This window comes from Galeopterus variegatus, unplaced genomic scaffold (genome assembly GCF_000696425.1).
Source record: "Galeopterus variegatus unplaced genomic scaffold, G_variegatus-3.0.2 Scaffold33, whole genome shotgun sequence".
Taxonomy (NCBI): Eukaryota; Metazoa; Chordata; class Mammalia; order Dermoptera; family Cynocephalidae; genus Galeopterus; species Galeopterus variegatus.
The window spans coordinates 80640-101922 of NW_007726144.1; the positions used below are offsets into that span (position 1 = coordinate 80640).

General features: G+C 42.3%; 1 protein-coding gene across 1 annotated transcript; it reads left to right on the forward strand.

Annotated features, from left to right (window-relative positions):
* The first annotated feature begins 9052 nt into the window (after positions 1-9052).
* On the forward strand, positions 9053-19938 carry LOC103588500 (ETS translocation variant 3). The gene is made up of 5 exons (XM_008570189.1): positions 9053-9293; positions 11208-11266; positions 11870-12107; positions 13349-13464; positions 18619-19938. The coding sequence occupies exons 2-5, from the start codon at positions 11221-11223 to the stop codon at positions 19761-19763; spliced, it is 1545 nt and encodes a 514-aa protein (XP_008568411.1). The 5' UTR covers positions 9053-9293; positions 11208-11220; the 3' UTR covers positions 19764-19938.
* The last annotated feature ends 1345 nt before the right edge of the window (positions 19939-21283 follow it).

Genomic DNA, 21283 nt, shown 5'->3' on the forward strand with positions numbered 1-21283 from the left:
CTGCAAAGTTTCTCCCACACGTTTGGCGGCTTCTGCTCTTGTCATTATCCTCTCTGCCCGAAATGCCCTTTGTCCATACCTTTATTTGATTAATTTCTCCACATATTTTAAGACCTAAGCTTAGTTGTCACCTAGACACCTCTTCTTGGTTTCCCTGCAATTCCACAACGCCTCTATCCTTGCATGCATCAATTAGGATGCTTGTGGTTGTGAGTAACAACTCCAACACCTAAAGCAGCTGACACAATGGAGGCTAATTGTCTCTTCACATAAAGTCTGGAAGTAGATGGTTCCAGGGTCAGCTCATTGATGTCAGGGTTCTAAGTCAGCTTCTCTTCCATTTTCTTGGCCCTTCTGCTAGATGGCTGCAGCAGCTCTGAACTCAACATTCAAACTCAGGGAAGGTGTATTAGCTTGCTAGGCTGCCATAACAGAGTACCACAGACTCAGTAGCTTAAACAACAGGAGTTTTATTTTCTCACAATTCTGGAGGCTAGAAGTCCAAGTTCAAAGTGTTGGTGGGGTTTGTTTCTTCTGAGGTGTCAGAGCTCCTTGACTGGTAGATGACCATCTTCTTGCCGTGTCTTCACATGGTCTTTCCTCTGTGTGTGTGTGTGTGCCCAAATGTCCTCCTCTTATAAGAACATTGGTCATGTTAGATTAGGGCTCCATTTTAACCTAATTACCTCTCTGAAGACCCTATCTCCAAATACATTCACATTCTGAGGTACTGGGAGTTAGCACTTAAATATATGAATCTTGGGAGAATACAATTCAGCCCGTAACAGAAAGAGATTCAGAGATAGGAATTCTCCTCTGAGAATCTCCTTTTTCAGATGAAAAAATCTTTCCCAGAATCTTTTCAGCGGACTAACAGACCAAGAGTTGGTAACCTGCCCTTTTCTTTTCACAAGAGAAGCTATGAAAGCATCTTTGCTTTTATAATGGGAAGAGGGCTCTGGAATCCAGATAGGGTTCGGAATAACTACTGGGTAGGTTACCAAACTGTCTGTCACACTGTGCTCCCACATTGTGTCATAAAAGGGTTTGGAATAACTACTGGGTAGGTTACCAAACTGTCTGTCACACTGTGCTCCCACATTGTGTCATAGTTGTCTGCTTATGTGTCTATCTCTCCCACCTTTGAAGACCTCTCGGTTTCAAAGACCTCCCACCTGTCAGCTCTTTGAAGCAGAGACCAGTGTTTCAATCATCTACGTACCCCTAGTGACTAGCACAGTGCCTGGCTCATAGTATGTGATCAACCAATATCTGCTGAAAGAACGAACAAATAAAATTGAATGAACTAGATGAACCTGTTTGTGTTAGATTTGATTACAACATTAAACTCTGTTCATATGTTTGGCTTGCATAGTCTGTGGTTCACACCTTTAAAAATTTGTAGGGAATATTGTTAATGGAACTGTTACTACAATCAAAGGAGACCAAGCTCCATGAGCTTTGTCTCCCCAAAGCCTAGCATAGTAAATGGCATATAGTAGCTGCTGCATAAATTTTTATGAAATGTGTAAATTCATAATGGATGAATGAATTATTAAAATATTAAAAATTCTTTTAAAAATATTATTACACAGATCTAAGGAGTTATGTTTTCTAGAAAAATGTCTTCCAGAACTGGGCATCCATTCTGTTCTGTTGTACTTGCAAAGGTGGTTATCAGGTATTTATATCACCAGGCCATTTCTATTCTAATAAACAATGATCCTGATGAACTTAGCCAACAGGCCCATAATGCTCGGTTATGCTCAGAGCAATTTCAAATGAGAAGTGAAGATATACTAAAAATTACAAGAGCGAGCTGCTTGAAATTGTGCTTGATTTTAGTTCTGTGGAGTTGCAGGAAGCATGACACAAATCCATCCAATTACTGCTGGATTCTAGCACGTGTCACTTTTGCTCCACAAAACCCCACATATCTGACCTTCAGTGTTCTACAGAATAGGGAAGAACCAAGCACTTAACTAACAAACAGCATCAGTTGCAGGGGTGAGTGACTGATTTGGAGATGGTTCCCCAAATTTTGGCCACCTCCCCCCACCTCAGTGTTAGAGAGACTCTCACGATTTCCTTCTAATTCCTACTTCTGTCTCTGCATCAAGGTGAGAGGACTTGGGCAGGTAGGGTATGAATTACACAGAGTACATGAGGAGCAGAGGAGGCAAAAAATTAAAGTTGCCACAAGTAACTGGGTTCCCAGAGGCAGTGTATTTTGGCACCATGAGACAGACTGTGTAATAGAGTTGAGTCTCCTCTCACCCTATTTCAGACCCAGGGGACCCATACACGACACAGTCGAAGTAATGAGGTTCAATTAAACGTTCAGGTTCAATTAGTGTTTCAGGGCTTCAGGGGCAGTCTCAGGGCAAAATATTTTCCACAAGGAACCAAAGAGAAACTAGCACTATTCTGGATCAGATTGGCGTGCAAGGGCAGGAGAGGACTTGGTCTGCAACCAGCATCTGCATAATGGAGAAGTTGGACAAGATGGCACTTGCGTGTGTTTGTGCTTCTGCAGTGCCTGTTCTCTGTGCCCCGGGTGTGCAAGGGCAGGAGAGGACTTGGTCTGCAACCAGCATCTGCATAATGGAGAAGCTGGACAAGATGGCACTTGCGTGTGTTTGTGCTTCTGCAGTGCCTGTTCTCTGTGCCCCGGGTGCTTTACTAACAGCAGTAGAAGGAGACGAATGCTGGGGTGTTTTCCTTACAAGTTCTGAGTTTTTCTTCTTTCCTCAGAGTAAAGCATTGGTAGCCCAGATTTTTGCTGCAAAGTCAACACCTATTACTATAATGATGGTGATTTTTTTCAAATTGTGCCAATAAATCTGGTCTTAAGACATTATTGCAAGAACATTAGCCAAGTCCATAACAATAATCTATTGTTGAGAGGAAAATATCCTGGCAACACACATTTCTAGAAGTTCCGCCTTCTGAATTAATGCCAAAACATGATAGATTCCCAGTTCCTTACGATGTCCAACTACTTACTGTACATGAACTCCCACTCTTCTCTCCCTGCTGCCAACATAATGACTAGGCTTACTTTGATATTCTCTGTTTTCCACAGTGGATTTAACTCTCTGCCAGAGTCTCATGCACTAAGCACTCTGCTATTTGGAATCCCATTACCTGCAAAGCTGCTAACTCGCATCCCATAGATCAAAGGTATAATAATTGATGAGATACTGCAAGAAGTCACCCTGCAGTGACTTCTGAACCATTTAGAAAATATTTGGCTGTGTTTAAGATTAGTTTAACATTGGTGTCTTAATGTATTCTCTATAAGTCATTTTCATGCTTGCTCCAAGTAGTCTATCAATAAATTATACATTCTAATAAATCAAGATGATGTAGACAGGCTGGAATGAATAACAGACCAAAACCAACAAAATAAAATTGACAGGAATTAATGTACTTAATGTAAAGTATGTTTAAAAACTACTAAACAGAAGAGACTCAGGTTAATAGTCTCTGTATGAAAGCCATAAGGATTTTGACTATCAACTCAGCAGTGTACTATGGCCTCTGAACAGTCAATCCTACCCTAGGCCATCTTTGAAAAAAAAAAGGTGTCCAAATCAAGGAGGGAACAGTTTCACTGCATACTTTGCTAGTCAGACCAGGTCTGCAGAGGACTGTGTTTGGTCATGGAAGCCACATTTGAAGAGGAAAGGAACTAAGGGTGTTTCTTCTGACAATTCTCACTTAATACCCGTCTTCAAATAGCTGATGGGTTGTCACATGGAAGAAACATTAAATTTCAACACATAGCCCCAGCGCCCAGCACTAGGAGTCATGGATAGACATGTCCACAGAACACATTTCGGTTCCATATAAGGAAGAACTTTCTACAATTAGAGTGATCTAAACATTAAAATTGGATGAAATCGGGAAGAGGCAAAAAAAAAAGACTTCTGGGGTATGGTCATTTCTATTATTTGCCTGGGTGGTAGGTACTTAAGAGTTTTGTTTTATCATTGTTCTTCAACTGATCCATATACTCTTTTGTAGGTATATGTTTTACAAGGAAAAAACAATCACTAGTGTGTTAGGAAAATAGTGAACTACCCATCATTGTGAGGATTCAAGTAGAAGCTGGTAGCATTGGATGAGAGTATGGGAGAGATGACCTCTGACATTCTTTCCATCTCTACAATCCATAAATACATGGGCAATTATTAAAGCAAACTCTTCTAAAATATTCTTAAGGTGACAGTCTTTTAATTAACTGGATTTGAGGCCTCACTCCATTGTTCACTACAATCATTACTGACATTGTTAGACTATGATCCCCGTGCCGCTATTACAGTGATTATTCTTTTTATTGGCCATTATATAATGAGAAGTAGATAGACACAGTCTCTGCCCTCTTAGGGTGACAAATGATACAGACAGTCATAAAGAGAATACAGTGAGAGCCGGATATGAACAGTGAATAAGTACAAAAGAAAGCAAGAAAGGTCTATGTGGTAAGCAGTCAAGGTTTCAGATATTATAAGAGTGGGGAACAAATGCCGAGTTTTGGAAAACACATCCTAGATAGGTTAAGACCACGAGAAGCTAGACCTCTGCACCAATTAACTTCAGCAGGCTTCCTGGAAGAAGTGAGCTTTCAGAAATATATATGTTCTGGCAATCAAGCATTTGGTTAGGGGAATCTTTCTCCTGCGCTGCCAGGAAAAAAAAAAAAAAAAAGCCAAAATAGCTTAAGTGGTCATTTCCTCATGTTAATCCCGTTCATCCGTTCTGCTCCTTCGTGATCTCTCACTACCCTCTCCACTGTGCTGATTTGAGAGGAGGGAACTAAGACCTAAAAAAGGGAAATGAGAGGAAGGGGTATTTGTGGACTGTGATGGATGTGGAATCAGGGAGAGTCCTTGAGTCCCCAAGCCACTGCTAAATAAACAGCCAGGCTGTCTGCTCCTTCTGGCTGAGCTGTAACTTTGGGCAAAGTTACTTCTGCTTTGGACTTATTTAACCTTTAATCTGGGGATCCCCAATCATATTACCAATGTTAATTCCTCTATCCACACAACAACTTTGGGTTGATGGGAAAAATAAACCAAAACACAAGATCCTATGAGCTACTCAAGCCCAACGTGGGAAAATGCAAATAATATTTAGTCAAAGTTTATTCTCTTACAATAATTTATTTTCATTTTACTGAAGGGGAAACTGAGTCACGTAGAGCAGAAATAAATCAATTTCATATATGTCTTTCAGTCTTTGACTTCATCAATGTCAAGTATGTTCTAATGTCATAATATTTTTCTCCCTGGAAATTCTTATCATGGTCATTTTATGGATGGGGAAACTGAGGTACAAGGTGATTAAAATGTAACACCTCAGGCTAGGCCTCATAAAATGTGCCTAGATGAGAAACCCAAGAACCCTAATTCTCAGGACAAAATTCTTTTTTCATTAGATTCCTATCCAAGTTTGAAACATTAAATCCACGCAAAATTTGTGAAATTACGTGTTAAATACTGTAAATTTTGAATTCTTGAAACCAGGCACAATGTAAGGTCTGGTATGGTAGCAAGAGTAATCATGATCCTTGGCCTCTGCAAAGGTTTCACAGTTTACATGTGCTCCACAGCTACTATTACACTCTGTCCTCATTAAGGGCAACAATAGCATCCCCTTTTCGAGATGAGGAGGCTGGAACTCAGAAGTTAGCAGATGCCTCTGCAAAGGTTTCACAGTTTACATGTGCTCCACAGCTACTATTACACTCTGTCCTCACTAAGGGCAACAATAGCATCCCCTTTTCGAGATGAGGAGGCTGGAACTCAGAAGTTAGCAGATTGTCAGAGAACAGAGTTAGCAAAGCGCAGAACTGGGACCGAAACTCAGGTCTTCTGAATTCAAGTTCAGAGAAAACAAACTGAGAGAAAGAGCCTACCTGCCTTTTCAGGGAGACTTAGAGGAGACTGAGGGAGGGAAAAAGAAGCCAGTCTTGTCAGAACATCAGCCCATATGATCGAAGAGAAGGAAATTATCATTAGGCATTTCAAATGATGGAATGAAACTGCTCTAGGCACTATGGGGACCTACTGCCTGTGGCTCTAACCTCTGAAGACCTGCAATCCAAGACAAGCATACTAAAAAGAACAAATATGTACGTGGCATACAGATGGCATAATAAGAAGCGTAATCTACTACAAGAATAGAGAGGAAAGCATTTATATCATATAGTAAGTTTGGGGTGTGGAGAATATAAGTACATAAACGAAAATGGGAGCAATAAAGAAGCACAAGCCAGGGAAGAAACACACACACACACACACACCCAATCCAGGGAAGAAACACACACACACATACACACACACACCCAATCCAGGGAAGAAACACACACACACACACACCCAATCCAGGGAAGAAACACACACACACACACACACAATACAGGGAAGAAACACACACACCCCTACACACACACACACACAATCCAGGGAAGAAACACACACACACACACAATCCAGTAAGGGCTTTTTGGAAGAAAAATAAATTTTAGCAGTTCTTTCTTTTCTCCTTTTTTAATTTAAGAAATAGTAGAGTAGCTTTGCTGTGGTGAGAATAGAGAGTGAGAGATTTAGAGATTTAAAACAAACTTATTCTAGACATATGGAACAATTATAAAGCTGGGTAGAAAGAGGGTAGGAGGGCAATGTCAGTGGACAAAGAGAGCTTTGAGCAAGTAGAAATTCAAGAGAGATTACAACCTGTCTTCACTCCTAGGCTGTGTCTTAAGTGTTTCCACCCCCATGCTTTCAGAGAGCTCATGCTCTCCCTATTTCAGGAACATGAAGAATCTCCAAGTTGTGAAAGCTTGTTTGCAGCAGATGGAGAAGGCAGCAGTGGTGTGGTGAAAGAGACGGTGGAAAGGGACCTTGCGTACTCTGGGCTAGAAGTCCCTAGCCATCCCAATCTCCCCAGATTCTACCACCACAGAGAGGTTCCCAATGCACAACTCATTTATCTGAACCCATTAATTGTTAGAGAATTTCAAGCTTGCTTTATCAAACCCAAATTCACCTGTTAAGTTCCAGGCCAGTGTTTAGACTTTTGATGTTAAAACCCTGCTAAGTTGTGCGGGGATAGAAACATTTCTCAATATATCAATTCAGACTCCAGCCAGGTAGAGAGACCTGTTTATCTCTGTTAATTGTGTTTACTCAAGTCATCCTTTGTCACCCTCAGTCAGAGAAGCAGCCACAGAGAACCACTAAGAGTCTGAGGTGAGTAAAAATATGCAGAAAGAGTCCCTATACTCTGGTTCCCAGCCCTTTGTAGAACACAGGCGCCTTGGAGTTGACAGTGCTGGCTCTAATCATGACCATTTGAGCTATGAGCCCAGGGTTAGCAATTTCAGACTTTTAGTAGGAGCTCCTCATTCCCGATCACCCTAGTTTCTGAGTTGACACAGTTACTAAGATTTGCATGGGTGGTGAGAGAATTTGAGAATTCTTATAATAATGATTCTTATGATTATTATTTTTGCCAATCTTTATTCATCTGCCATACTAGCAATGTGCCATTCTCTGTTCTAACCACTCTACATGTATTAACACACCTAATACAACCATGATATTATAGGTATTATGTAGGTACTATAGCATTATGTTCATACAGACGAGGATCTGACACAGAGAGGTTAAGTAACTTAACCAAGGTCACAAAGCTAGTTTAAGGCACAAGGACGTAAACACAATTTCCATCATTTAGCTAAACCCAATATTTTAAAGAAATGTTCAGCCAAACATCTATTTACATGTAAGACAGTATTCTAGGTGCCCTGCAGAAGATACAAAAGATATATATACACAGTTCATAAATTCAAAGAGCTCATGGACTAATTGCAGATACTGGAAATCCCGTGGCACTTAAATGTTGCTCCTTACTTTTTTCACCTACAAATTAGGATTTTCTAACTAGAAAAGACCTTATGTCACCATACTATTATCATTTCTTTTTTAAACAGGTAAGGAAACTTTAGGCCAGAGGGTACCAACCTACTACTGTAGTTAATTTACTAACAGCTGGAGAACATCCAAAACTGGGAGCCAACTTTTGGTGACCAATGGTGATATTTCCACGGTCTATTTAACACACAGGATGGAAAGATGTTATTAGAGAAATGGTACAAAACAACATTCTGACCCATTTGATCAAAATTGATCTTCCATTTTCCTTCAACCACATCTCTCTTCTTCACCGCCCCAACACCTATTCTTTACTCTAATTCATTTAACTAGTATTGATCCCCACTCCTCCCTTTCTTCTGCCTCTGCAGTGAAACTAGGCCTGGACACCACTCAAATTTACGGGAGTAGAGGATGGAGATAAAGTTGAACTGCTTGAGATCCTTAATCATTGGGCCTTAAAGGAAGAAAAAAAATGCTTTGGACAAAATAGTGGTAATTGCTAGAGCAGAAACAAAAGGTAAAGGAAAAAGAAAGGGGAGATGTGTTTAAATGACTTAGGTAGAAGACTTACAAACTGCTTAGATCGGGACAAATTAAGACAAAATGCAGAGGGATGGGAACAAGCAGAGAAGCGGTCATACTCCCTGGTCTTTACAGGGAAGAAATGCCAAAGCAAGGTGCTTCAGAGAAAGCTTCGCGGCTTCTTTTACACGTCTACGCAAGGGTCCCTTCTTACAGGGTAGAGAGCTGCGTCTGAATTCTGCAGCCCCCTCTCTTCCCATTGTGAGGGCTGTCTCCTCCCTGGGAGGCCGCAGGGCCCTTTTTTGAGAAACGGGGCCTCCTCCCAGCGGCCTGGGGGGGGGGCTTTATCCCGGTGCCTGGGCCCTTCCTCCGGGGTCTGTGAGATCCCCTTTCGCGGCAAGTGGGACCCGGGCGCAGCGCCTCGACTCGCAGTACGGGGCCGAAGCACAACTCCACGGCCGCCCGGCGCCTCCTGGCGCCGCGTCACCCCGCCAGTCATAAGGACCTCGACCCTGCGGCCACGCCGGGCCACCCGCCGCGAGCGTGCGTAACGTGCCCACGCAGCGTGACGTACGCGCACTGCCGGGGCGGAGTGCGGGCGGAAGTCGGCGTCTGCGGAAAAAAGAAAGGAAAGGGAGACGCGGCTGGGTGCGGTGAGGCGAGGCTGGGAGCTGGCGGGAGGGTGCCGCCTCCTCCCCCGCCCTCTCTGCTGGGGATGGAAGTGACGAAAGCAGCCGAGGAGGTCACTTCCTGCTGGGGTGGATGAGGAGGAGCCGGAGACGCCGCGGAGGAGACCGGACCGAAGACGGACCGTGCCGGGGAGAGGTGAGTCCGGGCCTCGCCGGTGCCGCCGGCCCTCTCCTGGCTGGCCCCCCCGGACCCGGGAGGAGACGGCATCCTGGGGTCGGGGCCGCTCACCGGGCTGCGTACCAGTCCAGCGCGGAGGGCGGGGGAGGAAGGGGGCCCCGTGTCTGAGGAACGACAGGGACCCAGGGCAGCGTTCGTGCGGTGGCTGCGCCGAGCCCCGACGCCACCGAGCAAGGGAGGCCCGGCCGGGACATCAGTGAAAAGGAGACTCTGAGGGCTGTGGAAGCCGGGACCGGGAGCTGCTGCAAGAGATTTGCAGTGCCAGACTGTGTTGCTTCACTCTTCGGGGAATGGTCCCGATTTGAGCAAGGGCAGGGGGGCTGGGGGTTGCAGAGTTCAGACGAATGGCCCTACTTGGACATTGTGTTCTCATTGCGAATTTGTAAAAAACATGCAGAGGCGCCTCCGGGCTCCTGGGAGCGGGGTCTTTATGGGGAAAATCGGGGAGCAGGGACGTCGAGAGGGCTTCTTGGTCAGGTCATCGTTGCAACAAGGTTTGGGCCCCATAGTCGTAATGGTTGAAGGGCATTCTTGTGGCGGGTTAAAGGCCCCCACGATCCGGCAGAGTAATCTAGGAGTTAGAGACCAGGGCAGTTTCCTGGAACGGTGGGGAAATTAGTTTTTCCTCCCCCATTGTCACGGAGATGGGAGAGGAAGCTCCTGCCTCAGCCCTGGTGCCTTGCTATTGTGTATCTCATGTTTATCTGTGTCTGTTTGTTTTCTTTCCTTTGGGATATTTATATCGTCCTCAGCCCCTGGTAGTTTTATAGACTGAAACTTGCTGGTCTCCTTATTGTGTATGGTGAGAAAAAAAATTTAAGGTTGTTAAGGAATCCTAGGTTAGACAAAATTTCCAAGGTTCGGAATTTATCTCCACCCTACCCTGGGGCCACTGAGGCACCTACCTTCCCTCCAGATTCCTGCTAATGTGGGTGCTGAGGGCTTATCATAGGCCCTGGAGAACAGTGAGGGGACATCTGCCCTCTCCTGCCCCCATCTCCCTCTGGCAGTTTCACCCTGTCCTCCTTTTTGCTAAAGGATTAACAGACACAAAGCTACTTGCTGCTAAGAACTGGAAATTTATTGAGGAGCTGTAAATTTGGATGGAATGACCAGATCATAGCAAGACTCCTTCCACTCATTGACCAGAATGTCCTCAGAAATGCCTGCTTTTCTTTTTTTGCCTTCCTGTTAATGGGAGAAAATGTAAATTTTTTCTCAGAAAAACTTTGGCAGTGTGTGTGTGTTTCTTGTATAGAGTGACTGTACCTATGATGTGTTTGCTTCCTGTATCCAAGAGTATTTTTCAAGGGGGAGAAGGCAGTTTCTAACTGGGAGGAGTTTTCCTTCTCCCATCTCACATAATTCAGTAAAATAAATCAAAATCAGATGTTCATTTGTGTGTTGGAATCAGATGGACTTGGATTTTTTCACCCTTCCTTAAACTGGTACATCTGGGTGAACTCAGTCTTGTGTATCTTGGCATCTGGGCCTGTCTAGTAATAGAAGACAAACTGTTTGACTTGTTTTGGCTGCCTTTTTGGATCCGTTTCACTGTACCCTTACTTTTTTTTTTTTTTTTTTACATTTGAAGGGTTGGTCAGGAGGAAGAAAGCAAATATTAAGGACAGTGTTTACACTTTGTGGTTTAAAGTCAGGTGAGAGATAATTATGGCTTTTGAAGCTGATGACCTGAGGACCATCATTTGATGAATTGGGGATTAGCAATTGGAGGTGACATGTTTGAAAGAAAGAGAATTGCATAAGGAAGGAAAAACAGGGAAAAGGAAGTTTAGGAAAAGGCTGTGCCAGGAAATCTTGGGAGGAAAATAAGTAGCGTCTTAAAGTAATTGTGTGGCTTGTGTCTCTCAGCAGGAGTGCGAAAATGAAAGCAGGCTGTAGCATCGTGGAAAAGCCAGAAGGAGGAGGAGGTGAGCAGAAGTTAATTATCTCTGATGTACCTGGAATGTCCCTCAGTGGTTCCTGTTCTCTCCACTTGGGCTCAGTTCACAAATACCAGACCATGACTGACAGCCTCTTGACTGGGTGGATACTTCTAGGACAGTTGTAAGCTTGTTTCCTATGAATGTATATTCAACATGTCTGATCACCACACCCTTATCCCAAGCTTTAGAGTCTCTTTCTTATTAGAGACAACAATTCCAACCTTGGGGGTAAGGAGTTTTCTGTTCTGTTTCCTAAAACATTAATTTATCTTTCTGGTTTGTTCCCTTTGGAACTTTCATGCCCTCATAAAAAGTAGGTGTGAGATTTAGTAATGTATGAAAGGGTAAGAGATTAGGACAGTGTGCTGCTGCCCAGTTTTATCAGATTTAATGATTGCCACAAGAATAAGTAATTTCTCTGTGCTTTCCTCTCCTCTGTTGTGGTTAGCCCCAGCTGACTGAAGGGGTGTTTATGGCATGTTTGCAAAGCACTCTAGAGATTCTGAGCAGTGGAATGTGAAGTTGGGGGTGCTGCTGCATATGTACCTAGCTCCTGACTACCTTCATCTTGCCCTTTTCACATTAAAGGATATCAGTTTCCTGACTGGGCCTACAAAACAGAGTCATCCCCAGGCTCCCGGCAGATCCAGCTGTGGCACTTCATCCTGGAGTTGCTGCAGAAGGAAGAGTTCCGCCATGTCATCGCCTGGCAGCAGGGAGAGTACGGAGAGTTTGTCATCAAGGATCCAGATGAGGTGGCCCGCCTCTGGGGCCGCAGGAAATGCAAACCACAGATGAATTATGACAAGCTGAGCCGAGCCCTCAGGTAAGGGAAAGTATTCCCAAATCACTGGTGTTGACAGATTGGAGGGAGACTAAGCAGTTTGGTGAATGTTAGATAAGAAGGGTATCAGGTGATAAGAGACTACACTATCAGTGAATAATGTGTAGCTTTAAAGCAGGAGTAGAAAAGGTATTGAATCTTAGTAGCACAGGCACAGGAGAAAAGGCATATCTTTCGTTATATGTAGGAGGGAATTCCAGTGTGGCTGGCACTGGATCCTGACAAGACAGCTGATTCTGCTTTGTAGTGGGCGAGAGTGTATGGTGAAACATGGGTTGGAGCTCATTTATAATCTAAAGGATTAGTTTAGACTTCACTATTGGGACTCAATTAGAATTTCTCTTTGTTGAGCTTTCCTGAAAAGAAAACTAGAAAAGGGTAAAGCAAACCCAGGAGGAAGGCTCCCTGAATAGTACTCACCTAGCTATTAGGAGCTATATCTGTGAGCTCAGTTGTCAGTCCATAGGATATGTCTAAAAATTGATCACTATAAATTTCCTCAGGTCCTCTTTTCCCTTTGTAAGTCTTTAAATTTCATTACCCTTTAGCCCTCAAGGGGCCAGAAAGCAGTTTATAACTTGTGCCACTGAACAGATGCAAGGCTAAAGGTTCCAGGTACTTTGAAGTTCCCCTACCTTTCTTCATTCTTAGTGATCCTGAATATAAAATCTGTCCAGTGACTTTGCTGGAACTTTTCACATCCCTTTGAGTCTTTGAAGGTGAAGCAGGCCAAGTTGGCTATTTTTCAGATTAGGGTATGCCATTGTTGGACCTGCCACCATAAAACAGTTCTGCATTCCTTTGTCTGTGCCTCCAGACTAACCACATCAGGTCTGCCAAGAGACTTGTCTGCCCCCAGCTGGGCAAGACAGAAAAGAGAGACTACGCAGTTAGTAACTCATAGTAGAACAGGAAGGAAACAGAATGTAAAATTAATGTTGTAGAGAGATGGAGAAGAAAGGTGATTGGGACTAGGATAAGTGTTCAGGATCTTAAAGCAAGGTTGTCTTTGTGAAGCTCTAGCCTAATACTAGAGTTTAGTTGCAAATTGAATGAAAAAAAGTGAGTTCTTAGGTCTCCCAGCCCTAACCTGAGTGCCAGGCTACAAAAGAATGATAGTGATGTTTGTAAGTAATACTTAGAGCAAGAATTGTTGCTCTTAGTGATTACAGAAGTGTATCAAAAGCTAAAAGATAAATTGGCATGCATCTCTGTTTTTACAGATACTATTACAACAAGAGGATCCTTCATAAAACAAAAGGGAAAAGATTTACTTATAAATTTAACTTCAACAAGCTGGTGATGCCCAACTACCCATTCATCAACATTCGGTCAAGTGGTAAGATGCAGACTCTCTTGATGGGGAATTAATCTTGAGTTGGAAAGGAATTTTAAAAACCCAAGTCTAAGATATGACATATTTAAAGGGATTTTAGAAACATTAAAGTAATGTGATCCCTTGGATTGCCTCAGTGTTCTTGCTCATAAAGGGAGTGATAAGCTACATAGTATCAAGATAGATTTGTTCGGTTTCTTTTTCTGTATATTATTTGTAATCTCCTAGATATTACACTATCCTGTTTGAGAATGATGTTCCATAGCTTAGTGTTGATCTTTAAATTCAGGACTCAGTTTTAACACCCTGCCCAGTGACTCTTTTATAGACAGGAACCTGTTTCTACAAACACTTCCGATTTTCTTTGAAACTACCAAGCTCTCCCTTATCAAGTAAATATCATCAAAACCACAGCATCCTTGATCAGAGAATGGAGGTTCACATGTTTACAATGTAAAGCAGTGTCTTTGATCTGCACCAGCAACTCCTCAGAGAACAAGACTATGGGGTTACTTGACCTTCTCTCCTTTTAAGTGCAGCAGGGCTTCCCCTCTAGGCTGTTCAGTTTACAGCTTTCCATCGCAGCTGCTCAGAGAGGCTTTATGCCTGCCTCTCTCCTGATGAAGAAGGCCGTGTCTTTATAAGGTTTTGTTGTTGTTGTTCATGTGTGTTTTTTTTGTGGTGGGGTTTTTTTAGATGCAAATCATACCCCTGCCCAAGAAAATAGACTGTATTAAACTATTTTCTGACCAGTCCGTCAGTACTCTTTGTGGCCTTGTGGCCTTGTGCGTTAAGGCAAAAAAAAGCTGATCATGATTCTACAGTAATACAACTTCTCAGAGAAAAGTTGGGAGAAACCTGAAAAATTAAAGCGGAGGTGTGGCTGAGAGAATATAATACTGAGATCTATTGCAGATATGTAATTACTACACACAACAAGTTAGGGCAGTTTTAGCTTGACTCTGCTATCATTACAGTTCCATCTCTCCTTCTCTAACCACTCCCTCCTGTCCCTGGGGCATGCATTTAAAAAAAAAGAAAAAAGTGGTATTGGAATGCATCTCTCTAATTACAACCTGTTTTCTTTCCTTGTGCCTGAGGGAGAGGCGTTAGGAAATCAGACCTGTTCTAGCCACTAGAATTTTGTTTCCTCTATTTCTCACTCTTGCTCCTTCCCTGTGTGCCTAAAGGAACTAGAAGTGTAGATAAATGTACCTGCAATTTTGAAGAATGTATCAGTGTTTATGCTCCTCTACCCTACCCCCCCAAAATGCTTCACTGGTCTTGTTCTGTCTTTGATCCATTTTTGTCAATTGGAAACCCAGAAGTCTAGCTACTTGGACAACCTGGAGTGGGGCATCCATCAGCTCTTGGGAGTAATGTGGTTCTCCAGGGCAGGGAAATCTAAACTCTCTGAAAACTTTCTAACAATAGTGGCCTAGCACATCCGTTCTGCCTGTAGGCAATTGAACCAACATTGGCCCTTAAGCAAGTTCAAGATCCTAGTCAAAAAGTCACAGGTAAAGCAAAACAGTGTACATTTCTTTTAGGCATACTACTTGGTTGCTCACATCCTAAGTACAGATAACTCCAAAGAACTAGAGTCATTAGTTTATAGAAACCCTGATAGGCCAAATGTTGTTAAAAGTTGACTTGATGATGACAACGGAGCGTGACATTTATCGAACATGTGCTTAATGGAGGTATTTTTGCTTAGAGGTTTTGTAAATTATCTCATTCAACCCTTTCAGCCCAGGGAAGTGTATGTCTGTTATCCACATTTTAAAAATGATAAAATTAAGGATGAGGACAGCAAAGTCAAAGACTGAGCAGGGTAGGCCGAATAGTTATCTGTCGAAAAGTTTCTCAGGATACAATTCCTGAAAGATTGAACTGTTGAAATCTAGTTCTTATTTAATAGATCATACATTCCTCTCTTAACTTGGGATTCATTTGTTGAACAGATAACGTGTTAAGCCCTAAAGACAAAAAAAAGATTGTGGGGGAATTCTTTCCTTCAAGGAATTTAAAGTTTAGCAAGAGAGATAAGATATACTAGGATTAATACAATGTGGAATGTATGTGAAAAATGTGAAAGTACAGCTGTGTGGATTTAGATCTTGGAGGCCAAAGATGTGTGTACAAGGTAGGTGGATAAGTTGCGCTATTTTGGTCTGTGTGTTTTTAAAAATAAAGGCTGTTTGTAACATAACCAAATAATACAGAAGTCGGTAGAGTAAAAAGGTAAATATTCTCTTTTCCCTTCCCCACAATACTGCTTGCTGTTAACAGTTTAGGGTAGAGTGATCAACATGTGGATAGTGATGAAAGTACTTCTACATACAGTATCTCATTTTTATCATTAAAAGCATCCTATAAAATACATTAATATATTTTAATATTTACTTGTATTTGCATAAGAAATATTGGAAAGATACAGAAGATAATAGTAAAGACAGTTATCCCGTCAGAAGGTAGGAGGAGGATGGACTAGTTCAAGGATGGAATTGAGACCTCTCAGCCTCCATACTCAGTTTTTTATGTTTATTTGGGAAAACTTCAAGTCTACAGTAATAAACAGCAAACACCCTGTATCTTTTGTCAAGATTCACTGAGGTTAACATTATTTCCATATTGACTTTATCTTTTTCTGTTTATATATACTTTTTAAATCTTTGAAATTAAGTTGCAGACATCATGACATTTCTTTGTACTTCAACATGTATCACCCAGGAACAAGGGCATTCTCTTCCATAACCACAATAGCATTACTACACCCAGGAAGTTTAACATTGCTCTAATACTATTATGTAATATATGGTCCAATATTATTCTGTAATATATGGTCCATATTTGAATGATATATGCCTTTACGTTTTGATTTTTGAACAATGATTATCTAATTTAAAAATTATTTAACAGCGTGCAGTTTGTTATGCACTGGTACTATTCTTAGGACTTTACAAATATTAACTTTTTTAATCCTCATAACATTAGGATCGGTCCTGTTATTACCTATTTTACAGGTAAGCAAACTGAGGCAGACAGGTAAGTTGATCAGTGGCACACAACTAATAAGTAATAGGACCAAGGTTTGAACCTAGGCAAAGACCTTATTATTTCCATTTTGCCAGAGGGGATCTAAGACTTCACACTTTGTTACTTGCACTAAGCTACAAGATAGCAGGTGCCAGAACTAAGATTCTGACCAAAATGTTCCAACCCTACTATTTTCCATCATGAATTTCATGATGGCTCCATGGAGGTGGTCTTCTTCCAAAGCATGGTTTTCAGACATATTTTATCAGCAAAGTTTTTCTCAAACAAAATCTTAGATTTGATATCTCAACATACTTAGCATATAAAAGTAGGGCTACTCCATTTAATCAGAGGTAAGGGGGCCGGAACGCTACCTTCCCAACATTGCTCCTACTCTCACCTTCATTTGCTCCGCCTAAATACATTTGGAAAACGGTATGCATTATGTCTCCTTGGAGATTTACAGTCTACATTAGCATGTGTAAAGATGGATATCCTCCAGATTTTAAAAAAAAAAAATAATAACAATTTAACCACGCATTTCTGAATTGCTTAGGAGACAGGACCTTCCCTTCCACATCCACATTATACTTATTCCATCTTTCAGAACACACAGAAGTGGTTTTTTGCTTTTGAATAGATGGGCACTTAAAAAGTCAGAATTTAAAAGAAACAAAAAGGGTAGAATTTTAGCCCCTTTAATAAGCTGGCAGGAGAGATACTTATGGCAGAGTTCTGCAAAACAGTTTTCTGTGGAACATCAGTTAAAGAAATGCTGTTCTGGCACAATGTTACTCAGTCACATGTACCTAGAAAGCTACAGTCTTGCACATACCAGCCAACTCCAGTGTCATAGCGGAGTATGACTATTATACCAAGAGTAGAAGGCGGCACCTGATTAAGAGTAATTCCTGACCACGCTGTATCCTATGCACCTTTTTTGTTTCCTCTCCTAGATCACCATACTTTGATTTATTTTGATTTTTCATGTGTTTTCTTCTCCCTTTTTTCCTTCTCCCTTATCTCTGCCTCAGAGTCAGAGAGCCCTCCTGACATCATGATACAAGCCACTGACACCTCCCAGGAACCTGCAGGGTCCCTGAGGCCTCAGATGGCATACCTTTCACATGCCTTATTTATCAGAAGGACCTTTGTGGGAAATTAGAATTCGTGAGCCTCTGAAGTTGACTTTGTTAGCACAGTGTTAGTTTCCACTCAGAGCTCCAAATTTTAGCAAGCAAACTTGAGAGAGGGAATAGTAGATCCTGTATTTTTTCCCATCTTCCTCAATGCTTGATTTTTTCCCAGCTTTCTCAATGCTTCCTAAATGCTTGAAAGCAGGATGGGAATGGAGATCATTATATAGAATTCGTTATAGGACTATGGATTTGGAGAGACCGAAAAATATTTGAATCTCTGTGAAGTAGTAATTATATATCAAATAATAAAAGATATCCCACACGAATTTACCTTAACAATCATATAGCGTTTTTTATTAATCTGTCTTCATTAAAATATGGTCTTCTTCATGTCCATATATGTGAGGTGCAGGGTCTTTGGGTTTTTAATGCATTGCTTTACATACATGTTATTTCCAGTTTTGTTTGTTTTTTGGTTTGGTTTTCTTGCTTTATGTATATGGCCAAAATTATGAAAATAAGAAAAAACTATTTGCAAAGCTGAAGATTGAGACAGGTGATATATACACGATATTTAGAGTTGTAGAGGAGAAGGCTCTTGTACCCATTCATTCATTCAACTAATATTTATTGAGCACCTACTAATTGTTAAGCCCTGAACTGCGGGGAATACCGCTGTGAACAATAGGAAGTCCCTGCCTCATGGAATTTATGGTTTAGAATATAGATGAACAAGTAAATGATACTTCAGATAGTAAGGAGTACCGTGAAGACAATAAAGTGAGTGAGAGGGTAGAGAAAGATGGCAACTAAATTAAGAAGCTGAGCAATAGTTAATGGGAAGATGGAGATTTAGTCCAGTTGGAATGTCTTTTTCCTGTTGCTACTAAACATTTTGTGCTTAGTTAGCATAAGTAAATGTAATGGTAGTGAATGACCAGACCTCTAATGCAGCCTTTTGTCTCTTTCACCATCACAGGTGTTGTTCCTCAGAGTGCACCACCAGTGCCAACAGCCTCTTCCCGATTCCATTTCCCACCTCTGGACACCCATTCTCCAACTAGTGATGTGCAGGCAGGGCGGTTCTCTGCTAGCTCCCTAAGTGCTTCTGGCCAAGAGTCAACTAATGGCACCGATAGAAAGGCAGAGCTTTCGGAGCTGGAGGATGGCTCCGCCACTGATTGGCGCCGGGGTGTGGATCTCATGTCCTCCCGGAATGCTGTCGGTGGAGGAGGGATTGGCCATCAGAAACGCAAGCCTGACATAATGCTTCCTCTGTTCACTAGACCAGGGATGTATCCTGACCCCCACAGTCCCTTTGCTGTCTCTCCAGTCCCTGGCCGTGGAGGTGTACTTAATGTCCCTATTTCACCAGCCCTTTCCCTAACTCCCACCATCTTCTCCTATAGCCCATCACCAGGCCTGAGCCCCTTCACCAGCAACAGTTGCTTCTCCTTCAACCCTGAGGAAATGAAACACTACCTTCATTCTCAAGCCTGTTCTGTGTTCAACTACCATCTTAGTCCCCGGACTTTTCCGCGTTACCCAGGGCTCATGGTTCCACCACTACAGTGCCAAATGCATCCTGAGGAATCAGCTCAGTTTTCTATCAAGCTGCAGCCCCCGCCAGTTGGGCGGAAGAACCGGGAGAGAGTCGAGAGCAGCGAGGAATCAGCGCCTATGACTGCATCCAACATGGCTCCTTTGCCCCCGAGAATTAAGGTAGAGCCTGCCTCTGAAAAGGATCCTGAGAGCCTCAGTCATTCTGCACAAGAAAAGGAGGAGCACTCTCAAGAAGAGGGCACTGTGCCAAGCAGGACCATAGAAGAGGAAAAGACAAAAGGCACCATCTTTGCCCGCCCCACTCCACCATCTGTCTGGCCCTCTGTACCCATTAGCACCCCTAATGAAGAACCCCTAGAGGTGACTGAAGATAGTGAGGACAGGCCTGGCAAAGAGCCCAGTGCACCTGAGAAGAAAGAAGATGCCCTGATGCCCCCCAAGCTTCGGTTGAAGCGGCGCTGGAATGATGACCCTAAAGCCCGAGAGCTGAGTAAGAATGGCAAATTCCTTTGGAATGGGTCAGGACCCCGGGGCTTGGCAACAGCAGCTGCTGATGCTTAGAACTGGAAGTGGATTGGGAGCTGTTTATACTATAATCAAATACATACATGTATTTATGTAGCAAGATTGGGGGGGGCGGGAGGGGGGTAGTTAGACTGGTTTGATCATTCAAGGGGCATAGACTTGTATTTTTATGTTTGGGGGATGGGATGGGGTATCTTCTGTTGTAAATTAGGTGGGATATGAACACACTTTTTTTCCTGGTGAGTAGGACACAGGGAAGGTATTAAACTAAAAGGAGAAGGATCCTCTATTTCCTGTTGAGGCTTAACACTTTCTGACAAGGAAACTCCTAAAGGACCATGATACTTTTTGGTCCCATGATAGTTCAGGTTCCAGACTTCTTTCTTTTCTGTTATATTTATATATGGAAAGCCATTAGCGAGTTTCTTTTGTTCTGAGAGATATACATAAAAGGGAAAGGGCCGTGTTTGGGAGGCTGAATAGTGAGAGACCATTAATACTAAGTATTTTGCCTGAAATGTTTCTTTATAATTATTTCAGGGGAGGAATAAGATAATTTCAGTCTTACTGGGGCTGGGGGATGTTCAGATGTTGCTCTTTTTCCTTTTTCCTTTTTACTTCCTTTTTGGTTGTTGTTTGGCATTTCTTTTCCTTTTTAAAAAAATGTTTTCAGGAAACATGAACATACTGCCAGTTAGAGTGGGGCTGGGAAGGCACAGGAGCCAGCCACCACTCAGCTACATGGTTGAGACAGGAAGCCCTGCTGTGAGTTTCTTGGACTTTTCACCTACTTCACCTATTAAGAAGCCATGAGGAGTTGTAAACTCTTGTTCAGGGAAGAAAGAAGAGGGCAGGAGGAAGTAACCCAATGCCTTTAAAAACAAAACAAACAAACAAAAAAGATCGTCATTTTTCCTTTTCCATTATGGGTTTGGGAAGCCAAACCAAAGTGTGACTGTAAGCAAATTTATTAAGAGGCATGACAACCTTGTTGAAGATGTCTTTCTATTATGTCTGGTTCTCTTATCATTTTCTTAAGGCAAGCCTTAACTATAAACATACTTTAAGATGATACGGGTCTATCAACATAAACCTGTAGAAGGGCATGGACAACTTTTCAGATAATCCAGGAATGTTGAGATATGGTTAAATTCCTAGCTGATAGTCATTCCCTCTTGATTTATTGGAATGGGTAGCAGAAAGGCAGGCTGTGGGAGTTAAGGGCAGATGATACCTGGAAATGCAGAAGGTAGCTAGGGGTACAAGTGGATGTTTGTTGAGACTGAAGGAAGAGGTGGGAAAAAGACACAGAAAGCAACCAGATGCCAAAAGGCCTGGTGTGAATGAAAGAGTTGGTGTCTGTCCTGTTGTAGTGGTGCCATTCTTGCCATACCCATCTGCCCAGATTTTCCTAATTCTCAAGATAAATTGACTCTGCCACATGAGAGTTTACAGTGAGGAATGGTTTCTTCATGGGAAATTCCCTTCCAACAAATTTGAAGGAATTGAAAAGTACTGATCTTATGTGAAGCAAAGGGGCCTGGACTAGGGGCAGA